Source organism: Crocodylus porosus, unplaced genomic scaffold (genome assembly GCF_001723895.1).
Source record: "Crocodylus porosus isolate Cpor-Errol unplaced genomic scaffold, CroPor_comp1, whole genome shotgun sequence".
NCBI classification, from domain to species: Eukaryota; Metazoa; Chordata; order Crocodylia; family Crocodylidae; genus Crocodylus; species Crocodylus porosus.
Genome location: NW_017728918.1, coordinates 65,031,466 through 65,044,731, shown reverse-complemented (window position 1 = coordinate 65,044,731; position 13,266 = coordinate 65,031,466). Strand labels below are relative to the sequence as shown.

At 41.2% G+C, this 13,266-nt stretch overlaps 1 protein-coding gene across 1 annotated transcript in view; it reads left to right on the top strand.

Moving 5' to 3' along the window:
* IBTK (inhibitor of Bruton tyrosine kinase) overlaps positions 1 to 13,266 on the top strand; it is a 94,306-nt gene that overhangs the window by 74,431 nt on the left and 6,609 nt on the right. Inside the window, exon 25 of the mRNA XM_019538164.1 lies at positions 8,086 to 8,235. Coding sequence (XP_019393709.1) covers positions 8,086 to 8,235 — 150 coding nt within the window. The remainder of the gene's footprint in view (positions 1 to 8,085; positions 8,236 to 13,266) is intronic.

Below are 13,266 nucleotides of genomic sequence, written 5' to 3'. Positions count from 1 at the left end.
AGGTAATCAACTGTTAAAATTAACATTTTTGGGTTTCTTTTAAGGTATAGGCAAGTCCATAGTTACGACATGACAGCGCTGTCATCTATTCCCTTTTGACTCTGTGTTAACCATATGATTATGGCTAAAGCACTCCAATGTTTGTGGTCCTCAAAAAAATCATCATTTTAATCTAATCTAGGGTTGCAAATGCTAAAATGCCATGGAAGTGTTGTCTTTAAGTGCTCTGAAGTACCTTTTCAGGCACTGATTCTCAAAGCTAGCTTTGTGGTTGTGGAACCATAACAATTGGGTCAAAGAATCTACCAGTGAAAACTCTTGATAGTATCCCTCATATTACTGTTTTTTTGTTTTTTATAACCAGTAGAATCATTGTATATAATATAGCCACGGAAAGGGTTCTGACTAGCCCCTAAGAGCTATGAAACGTGTCCCAAAGACGACTGTTCTTACAGCTGTTGACTTGACTTTGTAAACTACAGCAGTTACTACAGTAATTCAGGAATCCTGGTTTTCTCTACTAAAAAATAATTCCCAATTTTGGGGTTAAAAGGGTAACCCCAAATTCACATTTTTCCATGTTTAAAATGAAATGCTTCTAATACACAGATGTGTATATATAGTGGTAGTTCATTTTAATCACAGAAAAATGTGGATTTTGGGGTTACTTTTTTAACTTGGAAATTGGAGATCTTTTTTATCAGAGAAAACCAGGATCCCTGGTAATTATTAACCTTTTATTAAATTATTTTTCAAGTATAGGTTGTGTACAAAATATTTCAGTGAATATGAAGAATCTATTTAGTTGACACTCCTCTGAAAAATACACTGTATTTCTTAATTTTTAATTAAAAAAAAAAGTGTTGTCCCAACAAAAAAAAACTAACTTATTTTTACTGAAAATTCTTTATGTACATTGAATAAGTGCTATAATTTTTGACAGGATAAACTGTATTTTTCATGTATAAGGAAAAAAATATAAGTTACTATTCAAGGTTAAGCTGGAACTCATTTTGAACCCTGGTGTGTAAATGGTGCCTCCATGTAAGTTGTACTGTTACAGTTTCTAGTTTCTGGTTTATAGAACTTTAATATTAAACTTAAGAATCCATAAAACAGTATTTAAGGATGCTGGAATAAATTCTAAGCTCTGATTAACAATGTTTTGAAAATATTTTTATGGTCATCCTGCATAATTCCAATCTTAAGTGAAAAGGCCAGTGCATGTTCTACTGAAGGTTAGAGTTCTGATTTAATTTTCTTGTGGCAACAAATGCCTATAAATGTTCCTCTACAATATTTCTCTGGCTGCGAAGATGGAAAATGGAGATAGCCCAAGATTTAAACCACCAAGTCAGTGAGAAATCTGTAGCTGTTTCAAATAATATCTAGCTGCTGAAAAGGAGAAATTATATTTTATTTACCAAAGTTTTTAAACTGCCTCAGGCAAGGTTTGTACTAGTTTGTTTTATTATATTCACAGATGCAATCCTACGTTGTCTAGTTCAGTTATATGAAAGAATACAGCAGTAAACCTTGGGTGCATCACTTATCCATGTGGTATTATAGCAAACTTCTGATCTGTGAATCCAAAATGGACTTTTAGAGTTCATCTGGCAGCAAACTGTGCTTTCCATGCATGTAGTACATTGAGAGTTAGGACTTTTGTGTTCCAGTGAAATGAAATACTTGTCATGGAAATTCAGCAGTTTTACTGGCAAAGAGATTTGCCAGATGGGCGGGGGACTGTCTGGCATTCTTTTTCTTGGTTAACTAAAACATGCAGTATACCTTACACCATACTTATTTTTTTGCCAAAAGAAATCTCCACTTTCAAAGTTTGTGGGATTGAAGCTTAGATTAAGTCCTTTGAAGGTGGTAGAAGAGAAATAAAGTTCACATATGGATCATTTTGAAAGTATGTCTCAAAAGAAATTAAGTATGGTTTAAACTTTATTGGTGATTCTTTATTTTTGGTTCAAGTAGTTAGAGCAGTGGTTCTCAACATTTTTAGACTCAAGGCACCCCTTGGAAAATGCCAGCTCTTAGTTTTCCCTTTTTGCTATGTAAAGTAGTAGAGCAATTCTTTTGTTGCAGATATCTCAGAAAGACTACAACAGGCAGAACTGTTTTTAACCCTGTGAATTCCTATTTGAAATCATTAGGTGCATCCACACATGCAAACATGTGCACTTGCAGCAGCTCAAATAGAAGTGATGCAAATTTAAGTTGGCACTTTTTGCCTCGGCACATGTGCTCAGACATGCACTTTGTTGTAGAGCAAATTGTGCCACTTGGGGCAAAGTAACCCTGCCTGGCTCCTCCCGGATCTGCAGCCAGGGGAAGCTAGAGCCCAGGTGCCAGCACTTGTGCTGTCCCCAGCATTATAAAAATCTGCCATGTCCTGGCCCCAGCAGCATAAAAACCTGCCCTAACTAGCAGCTCAGGGTTACTTGCCCTCAGGAGCTTCTGGGGCCCAGCTAGTTGGTATCTGGGGTACTAGCCCCTTGTGTCAGCTAGACTGCTGGAGCAGCATCCCAAATTCACTTTTTAAAATACCACAAAATCCACATTCTTACACAGAACAACAGAGAGAGCAAAAGGGGTATTGATCAGATGGGTAATGTTTTATTGCTATATTTACAATGTTAAAGAAATTGGGACGCCTACCAGTGTTTCTAGCATCATAATAAAATTAATCCTAAATATCTATATGTTTTTAATATTTGCTTTTGGTTTCCTTATTACATGGTAGGTGTGTGATGGGGAGATGTGCGGTTTGCAGGAGGGAGTAGGAAGGAGGGTGGGGGAATGTGGGTGTGGGGGGATGAGTCACTGTGTGGGTAGGTGTAGGGGGACTGTGGGTACGGGGGCTGTTTAGGAGGGGTGGGTCCCCTGTGTGAACACTGCGTGCCCCCAGCAGCTGGCTGGGCACGGCGGCACTGGGAGCGTGGTGGTATTAGTAAGCAAAGAGCTCCTGTAGACGCTGCTGATACTGTTGGCAGCAGGGAGAGGGAAGGCAAGCACTGACCAGGGGTTGATGACCACCCCGATTCACCACCGACAGTGACAGCAGTGGCCAGCAGTGATTGCTGACTGCCCGTAGATGCTGGTGGCAGCAGGGTGGGGGGTGGTGGCAAGCAGTGACTGGCCACAGGCACTGCCGATAGCGTCAGCGGCACCTTTTCTGAGGGGGTGCAGCACCACACAGTGGCTTCACGTGTACCTGTGTGCACCCCCTACATGTTGCCAGTGGTCCCCTGCCCTCTACAGCACATAGACTATTCTGTCTGCAGGGTCCCTGGCCCCCCATAGGGGCTACAGCGCTCTCCCTGGCCACCCCACTGGTCTCCAGCCCCCTGCTTATTCCTCTGCTCTTCTCCAGCCTCTGTAGGAAGCTCATTCCCCCCACCCCCGTTGGTTCCCCCAGCTCTCTGCTTGCTCTCCCAGCCTCCCCACACTCACTGGCAGTAGTAGAGAACAAGCAGCAGGCTAGAGAGAGCAGGGGAAGTCTCCAGCTTATCTCCAGGGGCTTGTCTCCAGCCTCCTGCTGTCTCCAGCCTCCAGCTTGTTCTCTGATACTGCTGGAGAGTGGTGGGGAGGGGGGTGCTGGGAGAGCCAGCGGGGAACTAGGGGAACAAAGGGGGAACAGGGAGAACTAACGGGGGTCGGGGGAATGAAACAGGAGCAGGGAGAATTAATTGGGGTGGGGAGCTAGGGGAATGAATGGGCAGCGGGGAGAAAGAAGGTCCCCTCCTCCAGCTCCCTAACCCCCTACTTACCTGGCAGAAGCTGGGTCCTAGACCCTGCAGCTTGCACTGCTTTCTGCCTCATGCGGGCAGCCAGCTTGCTTCAGGACCCAGGAAAGAACCAACCACAAAGCTGCTCTGGCAGGCTGCCAGAGCATCTCTGTAGAGGACTGAGCCTCTAGTTGCCTCAGGGCATGGTCTGGGACTTTGCTCTGACCCATTTTGCTCTGAGTCTAATTTTGCTCCCCTGCTGCAAATTTCCAGTGCAGGGAAGGTTTTTTTTTTTTTTGTTTGTTTCTGCACATGCCTCTTGCAGCGTCTCAAAGGGGTTTGAGACGCTGCAAGAGGCACATGAGGGCTCAGCTGGACGTGTCATTGGGTTTATCTTGCGAATCAGATTGGCACATCTAGCAGTGCTAACATTGTGTTGGTGGTACTCTTGAAAGAATTTCAAGGCACCCTGGGTTGCCCTTGTTGAGAATTGCTGAGCTAAAGTCCTTCTGGAATGAAGGTTTAAACACTTTACATATGACCTTATTAAATTATTTTGCTGCCCATACATACACTTGACAATAAATATTTACAGTATAGTAAGTTCTCAGTTTGTCAAATGCCATCTATGACCCATCCAAAAAGAGCTCTTTTATAAAGGAATTTAATCCTTGTTTGTCTATAGCTACAAAAAGTTTCCTCCACTGAAAATAAAATGCAGTGTTTTTAATTGGACCAGACTGTCTTTACAATTAGTATTATAAATTTGCTGGAAGTGAAAGTGAATTAAAAAAATAATTTTAAATGTTGAACACAACATACGATTCTCCATGGCAGGAAAGATATTTAAGTCTTAATTTTATGTTGGATATATACTTAACTTGTTTATAACGTAAATAGTTGTCCATATTTTGTGGTATGCTATGTTGCAACTGGATAAAACTGACAGAATAGCTTCCTTGGAGATAGGCTGTGTAATTCCCTAGTCTCAGATGAGGTTGCTAAAACATGTCAGCTAGTAACAGATGTCTTCCTCTTCTTCTTCCCTCTGCCTCCCTCAACAAAAGAAAAACAAAAACACTCCGCTGTTAGAGGATAGCCAAAGTTTGATTCAGTCATAACTCTCTTAAGCTGGAACTGCAGTGTAATCAACTCAAAGTCCCATATTTTTTTTCTTTCCTTTTCACTACTTGCACCAAGCAGAGGCAACCGTGTATACCAGAGGATCTGGCCCAGTATCTTGAACTTTCAGATATAACATTTGGGTGCTCATGGTATGACCAAAAGGGCATTCCTGAAGTAAATCTGACTTTGACAGTGATTCTCAGATAAATACTGCTTCATCTGTCTGATGTATTATTAAAGTCTTCAGTTTCTGGTGGCTGATTTATAAAATATCTATACATAGAATCATGGGGCTAGAAGGGACCCCGAAGGATCCATCAGGCCCAGCCCCCTGCATGAGCAGGAAAGACATCTGGGGTCAGGTGACCCCAGCCAGGTGACTGTCCAGTCTTCTCTTGAAAACCTCTAGGGTAGATGATTGCACCACCTCTGGGGGGAGTTTGTTCCATAGTCAGGACACCCTAGTTGTGAAGTTTTTCTTAATGTTCAGCCTGAAACTATCTTCCAGGAGTTTGTGAAATTAACTTCCAGGAGTTTGTTTCTAGTTTTCTGCCAGGGCGCCCTGGTGAACAGTTGTTTATCAAGCCCCTGATGTACACCTCTGATTTAATGGTAAGCTGCAGTCAGGTCCCCTCTCAGCCTTCTTTTCTTTAGGTTGAAGAGTCTGAGATCCCTCAGCCTCTCTTCATATGGCTTGCCATGCAAGTCCCTGATCATGTGGGTGGCCCTTCTCTGGACCCTCTTGAGCTTTATCCCATCCTTGTTGAAGTGCAGTGCCCAGAACTGGATGCAATACTTCAGCTGCAGCCACACCAGCGTTGAGTAAAGTGGGAGAATCACTTCTTTGCATTTACTGGAGATGCACCGATTGATGCACACCAGAGTTTTATTGGCCCTAGTGGCTACTGTGTCAGATTGCCGGCTCATATTCATGCTGGGGTCTATTGTTACCCCCAGATCCCTTTCATTTGTAGTGCTGGTCAGGTTAGCAATGCCCAGCCTGTAGATATGCTGGGGGTTCTTCCTTCCCAGATGCAGCACTTTGCATTTCTCCATGATGAATCTCATCTGGTCCCATTCTTCCCAACATGCCAGCTTGCTGAGGTCTGCTTGTATCTGCAGCCTATCTGTAGGTGTGGCCGCACAACTCCGTATCTTGGTGTCGTCCGCGAACTTGGCCAGCGGGCTTTTCACCACCTCATCCGGGTCATTGATGAAGATATTGAACAGCACTGGGCCAAGTACCAACCCCTGGGGTATGCCGCTGCCCACATCTTGCCAGGATAGCGCCAATCCATTCATTTGGACTCTGTCCTACCCTGCAACCAGTTTCACACCCACTTGACAGTCCTGCAGTTGAGACCGATATCTTCCAGTTTTCTGATCAGTACCTCATGGGATACCAGGTCAAAAGCTTTCTGGAAATCAAGGTATATGATGCCAACTGCTTTTCTCTCATACAGGTGATGAGTCACCTGATCATAGAAAGAAATCATAGAATCATAGAATATTATTCTGTATCATATACAATACTTGCAATTTGTATAAGTTTTATTATTTCAGTCATGAGGGATTTCCAGTTCACTTATCACTTAGGTTTTTTGTGATAATTTCTTAAATACATACTACTAACTTTAGAAATTCTTGCCTTTTTAACAAACACTTAATTTTCACTATTTTAAGTCCATCCCACTTATATGAAGGGAACTATTGTTGGTATATTTAAGTATGTATGTTAGAGTCCTTTTTAAGTGCCAGTAATAGTGCTCAGTAAAATCATGGCAACTTTCCCCTTTCTTGTATAAATAAAATAGCTTTTGGCTAAAATAAGTCATTCTCCAGTTTAGGTGAGGCTTATTGAGGTAGAAATTAATTTTCCTTGCCTATTACTTTTGCATACTAAGAGAGTAAGAAATGCCATACTGGGTCAGAGCAATGGTCCATCTAGCTCAGTATCTTGTCTTATCCAACAATGGTGGAAGGAATCATAGAGGAGTAGGGCTGGAAGGGACCTCCAGAAGCCATCTAGTCCAGCCCCCTGCCTCTAAGGCAGGATCTTCCTTATCCATGCCATTTTATACAAACCATAATCTTAACTCTATATAACACTACCATTCTACATAACATAACTATGCAGGGAGAGCACTAAACTGGTTAAGTCTAGAGCAATCTTTCCCCTATTCAGTGTCCTCCCCAACTTATGCTATTTATTGGCTTGGAGATGCCAAAGGAAAGATCTCCAGACATTGTGGTAAATAGTCATTAATAGATCTATCATCCATTAATTTATCCAGTCTCTTTCTGAACCTGGGTCTTTCTGTCTCCGTCACCTCCTGTGGCAATGAATTTTATAAGTTAACTATGTGTTGTATAAAGACATACTTGCTCTTGTTAGTTTGAAACTTGTCATCTACTAATTTCAGTCTGTGCCCCCTAGTTCCAGTATTCTGTGACTTGGTGAGCAGCAGTTTACCAAGTGCGGTTTGAAAAGGAGAAGGCTGAGGGAGCCTATGATAGAGGTTTGTACAGTCACGAAGGTTGTGGACTACATGAAGAGTCCAACCCTTTTGTAGTTTCTCTTGATATGGCAACTGCTCCCTGCCCCTGATCATTTTGGTTGTTCTTCTTTGTACCTCTTGTACTACGTTTGCTTTATTACCTGTATAATAAAAAGGAGGTAGTAGAACTATTATCTTATATAGCTAAATATACATATCCTATATTATCTGTTTGTTTCTCAACAAAACATTTATTTTAGGGCAAATACTTAATTCAGTGTGCAATACAGGAAAGACATTGCTGAAACTTAAAAACTAAACTTGACCTGCATTTGCTTTTGAAGATTTATAAAATGCAATTAAATGCATCTTTTACGGGACTATTTTGTAGTCTACATAAAGTTAACGCTGCCAGCATTTATTGATCCTTGACATTTATAATCTTGCTGTTAATGACTATTAAGTAGTATCATAGTTATACAGCATAATAAAAGTTTAGTATTTAATCCTAGGCTTCAGTGATTAAAAATTACCTGATCACTGTATATACATTTAGTTCACTTATCATTACATGGCAAGAGGCCTGAGAAATATGACATCCAAAAATAACATTTTCTAATTTTTAAATTTTTTTTCTGCATGTTGGCATTCAGATGTGTCCATATTTGTGCCACAAATGCAGTCTTTGAAAATGTAAATATAAAATGTTGCATTTTTTAAAGGTCATCTTCATTACCTTCTACTTTGCCAAAGTCATTCCGAGATCTTGTAATAGAAGAAGAGAAATCTGTCAGTGCAGGTCATTCTCCAGGCACTGGAGTCAAAGTTTGTTTTCAAGGAACTGAGGATCCACAAGCTCAAAAGCCATTAAGGTAAGAAAATAATATACTTCTAATCTTTAATATATAGCAAAGTACCATATTTCTTGCATTCCAAAAGTCCCCAGGTAACATGCTCACCTTGTTTTTGGACAGTAGAGTGGAGCAGAAAAGATACTTGCAGAGTCATGGCGGATTATGTGACGGAGTAAATCATGTGTCGTGTTTTCTCCTGGAAATGTGTCTCCCAGGATGCTGCAAGTCCTGGACAGTCTGGCTGAGCCAGAAACAACTTTCTGTGTAGCAGGACAGCAACAAGGCTATAACCTAGACCTTTGCAAGGGCAGTAACAAAACTGTTACAGCACTGCTTCCCTTGAAGTATGTAAGTTCCTGTAAACCAGTGGTCACCAGCAGCTCAGAGAGAACTTTGAGCCTCTTGCGGTAGATCTTGGAGTCTCTTGGAGTTGATTCAAGGCTGGGGTGGGGGCTGAGTGCCTGTGTGTGTGCACGCATGTGCCCCAGCTCAGCAGGTCAGTACATGGGGGAGGGAAGGAGTGGGGGCTAGATCGAGGCCTCAGTGGTGAGGGACAGTGCTGCAGAGGTAGGAGCAGGGGTAAGTTGAGTGGGGCCCCAGCCAGGTGGGACTTAGCTGCTGTGGAGGCACTCTCCCAAATATTTTTTCTCCCTTTGCCTCATCTGAACCCCTCTCCCCTTCCCTCCCCACACACTTACCTGCTGGGTGGGGTGAGGGGGTGGGGGGTGGCGGCAGCACATGGTAGATCTTGGGTTGCTTTTAAATGCCAAAGGTGACCTCTTACTTAAAAAGGTTGGAGACCACTGCTGTAAATAATAAAGTGTTGTTTCCACACCACAAGCCTCATGCAGGTGCTACAGACCTCATGCAACAGCTCCCTTGCCCTGTGGTGAGCTCAGCTGCTGTTTCCGGCACAGCAAACTGGGTGCTCAGCCTTAGTAGCTGTGACAGGGTTAACACAGAATTCCACTGCTGTTTTGCTGGGGCCCCAGAAAAGTAGCAGCCATCTTGGCAGCATTTTAGCAGAGTACTTGTTCAAATCCCTCCGTGCTTGAGTGTCCACAATGAAAAATCAGCTTCCCTACTTAAGATGCATACCCCAATTTTGGAGGGCTGATTAAGAGGGAGGTGGGGGGAGAAGGTGCAGGTTGTATGTGACTAAATACAGTATTTGTTTGTTTTAGCTTATTACGTACCCTATCAAGATGTTAACACCGATCGCTTTTAAAAATTGGTTAATTATATGTTGATTTAAAAAAGAAGAGGGTGTTACATTTGTAGCTTTTTAACCATATTGGTAACTTGGTTTTCAATTAATAATGAAATGTATCAATAAGCAGGTGGTATTTGTGTGTAAAATATATGTAAGAGAAACTGGAGGGCTCCAGATACTTACTACCTGATAACAAGCAGTCTATTAATACAACTCCTTGGATTCAAGTGTCAAATGAATTGTATTACATATGGAAAAGGTGGGAATAGTATTAATTCTCATATCTAGAGTAGTAATTTATACCCATTTTAAGATTGGCTTGTTGACTCATCTTTTGATCCTAGTTTTTTGACCACTTGCTAGAAGTAGCATGGTAGTGGCTAGGGGATGATGTTTGCAACTAGAAAGAAACAAACTTTTTTGTTACCTGCCTCTAAAGTACAGTATCTGTAGTTACTGGCTTAAATCCCTACCATAAGTTTGTGAATGACACCTTTACCTTTTAATGGAATACAGATTCTTTATTTTTCTGTATTCAGTTTCCTTAGGGCATGAGTATTCTACAAAAGTTAAATGACCCACCAAAGACAATGGCAAATCTCCTTCTGGCCTTAACAAGTTTTTATATGAAAAATCCCTGTAAGTGACTTAAGGAAACTCAGTCTGAACAGAGAAATACTCATCATGAAGGTTAGCTGTTGCACTTTGGAAATACTACAAATGTAGGTATTTTCAGTAACTACATAACATTAAATATTGCAAACAATGGTGAGAGTGAAAGTAGCTTGAGATGACTGTCTTTAGTGGGCTGTGAGTCAATTTAATAATTCTAGAATTGTCTGTATTGTGACATTGTAACCGTTTTGAAGCATCACGTTGATAAGATGCAAAAGTCTTAGTATTTAATAATTTTTAATAAAAGCCACTCACTTTTCAGTAAGACATACATTTATGCATCTAATTTATGCTATGAAATGCTTGACTTGCTGTCATGGGGGATTTGCATTTGGTGTATTTGGTGTATTCATTTTATGCATCTGAATTTTTCCTGAAAATTAAATTTAAACACTGTCTTTTAACATTTTAAACTGACAAAAAGGTTTAGCTTAAACATTGGTGCCTCACTTGATATTAGTTCAAATACAGAGAATCTTTTAGGCACAGTGACAAAGAATGCAACCAAAAATGGTTTTACTTGGTAACATGCTCACCTTCCTCTCCTCTCTAAATCTTCAATTGGAGTAAATATTTCTAGTTTTTCATTTTGAATATTCTTTTTAAAAAAACCAACAAAACCCCCTTCCAAAGTAAAACTGTTGAAGCTAAAACCTGCCTGATGATTTTAATGTGTAATGAAGACATGGGGGTGGATGGGGAAGGGGGATTTTGTTTCAGTTTACCACCTTAGTCTATTTAGTTTGCAAGCTCCTGGCAGGTGTTCAATTAAAGCAGCAATATCTGATCCTGCAGGACAGGAGTTAGGATTGTAGGATCAGGGATCAGATTCCAGTTACACCTTATTGCACAGATTCCCCCTGCAGCAAGAAGCAAGCTGAGTACCCAGTGCATCAAGCTTGGAATGCCAGTCTGTTGACTGGCACTCCCAGCCTCAGGAGTGGATCCAAGTCAAAGGCTGTGGTGCGCTTTTGAGACTGGGTACCCCAGTCAGTGTACTGCTACTCCTAGCCTTGGGAGTGCATTGGAGTGAAGTGCTCCAATGCACATCTCAGCCCTCTGTATCAAGGTTATGTAGGTTGATTTTGAATAAGCCCTCACAGTCCCAATTGCCTATGAGTTTCATAGTCTCATCCATTTACAGTGGACAGGTAGTTGCAGCAGCAGAATCACAACTAGTATCCATATAGATGTGTGCAACAGAAGGCTTTTGGGGCATGAGGGGAGTTTTATTTTGTTTGGGTAGAGGACATATTGAATGACCAGGGAGGACATATTAAATGAACAGGGAGAGTAGATTGTCATGCCAGGTTCTGCAATATCAGGAAGTTGTGCTGCTGCTATTTCTGCCGAATAAATTAAGCAACTATGTGGAGCAAGGTTCAGCAAGCTACAGCCTTTGGGCTGGATCTGATTCTCAAAGCCATTGAATCTGGGGCTTTGAAACATTTGGCAACAGAAGTATAGGGATGAACAGCAGTGGTAGCCAGCAGTGTCCTAGCGCCCATCCTCCTACCCAACTTTGACCTTGTGTGGGTTGTTCTGGCTCAGAGCCTGAAAAGATTGCTCACTCCTGATGTAGAGAATTAAAAGCCAGCAGATTTTTACAAACCTGTATTCAGAACACAGGGTTGGTCTGTGACTTTAAGCAAATTGAAATTTCCTTAAAACCCTCTACCATTTTTCTCTTACCTTCATTATTTTGATACCTGTTGAGAAACAAATTTAACACACTAATCCATTAATCCATTATCTACACTTAAATTTTTAGACTAGATATTACAGTAACCTGGATCTAAAAAGCTTACTTAACACCTGAATTTTCTGAAGTACCAATGTTTTACATTTATGGGCCACAGAAAGAGTAGGATCAACCTCTTACAGTATTAATAATGACCCCTGTATCATTATCCTCTATTTTATGTTTTAATTGATTGCTAGAGTGTGCTCTGCCTTTAGAACTGCTAGTTGTGGTAACGTAGCCTTGCTCTAGAAATAACTTTTATCTAGACAGTCATAGTTGCTAAGTTTAAAATGATTTTGTTCATGTTTATAGTAATGTTCTGAGGTTTTTTGAGCAGGAGGTTGGTGTAAGAGTGCTGCCATCATGGAGGCTTGAGGTTTTCTGGTTTTATATGGCCAAACATGCACACAAGTGAACATCTTTAAAGCAAACGGACACGGAAAAATTACAGAATTCAAGCACAAATAAGTACTGATAGTATATATTTTGAAAAGTGGTCTAATAAATGCCAGCAGGGACTGGAAAATAGTTTTGTATCCAGATGAAGGAAAATACTTTAGCAGCTTCAGAGTCCAGGTTTTCTATGCATGTATTACTGCTTTAGTCATTCATCTACATATGTATGGCTGCTTCCACATGTAACCCCCAACCCTAACCCCCCCCTCCCCCCCCCAAAAAAACCAGCACTTTACCTTAAAGTCTGTGCACCCCTGCACCAAAGCCAGTGCATGCCCAGAAGATGCATTGCATTAGTTGGACCTGGCTGGCCCAACACCTATAGAGATCAGGTGCTTTAGCAGGGCTTTTTTACGCTTTTATCTAATAGCTGATTCAAGCCCTGATGATGCGCCAGATTTATACAGATGCTGCAGAGCTGGGTCTAACTAACACATTGCTTCTTCCAGTAAAGCATATTTTTTGTTATGTTTTTTTTTTTTTCCTTCATGTCTGTCATCAGCCCGTGGTGCAGTGCAAGTTTACCTAGCTTTACAGCCTTTTCAAATGCACCTTCCTGTTTTTACTGCACTTCCCTTTTTTTAATGAGACCTCCATTCCACCTTCAGAATCTCTGCTCTGTTTTCTTCCCAGCTTTTCCTTGAAATCAGGCCATTTTCTTTCAGTTAAGTAGGTGCATACAGTAGTAACTGTAGAATACTGACTCAAACTTCATCCAAAAAGTAATCCTCTACTGTATTTTGTTATAACAGTTTTTGTTTTTTGGAGTAGTAGGTTTTGAATTGCCTATCTACATAGGGATAACTTAAAAATTGAATCTCGGGATTGAGAAGATATGGGAGAGCTCTTTGGCCAGTCAAAATAAAGTAAAAAAGTTAGCACTACAGAAGAAAAAGACTTGGGGGTCATCATTGACCACAAGATGAACATGAGCCTGCAATGCGATGCTGCGGCTAGTAAA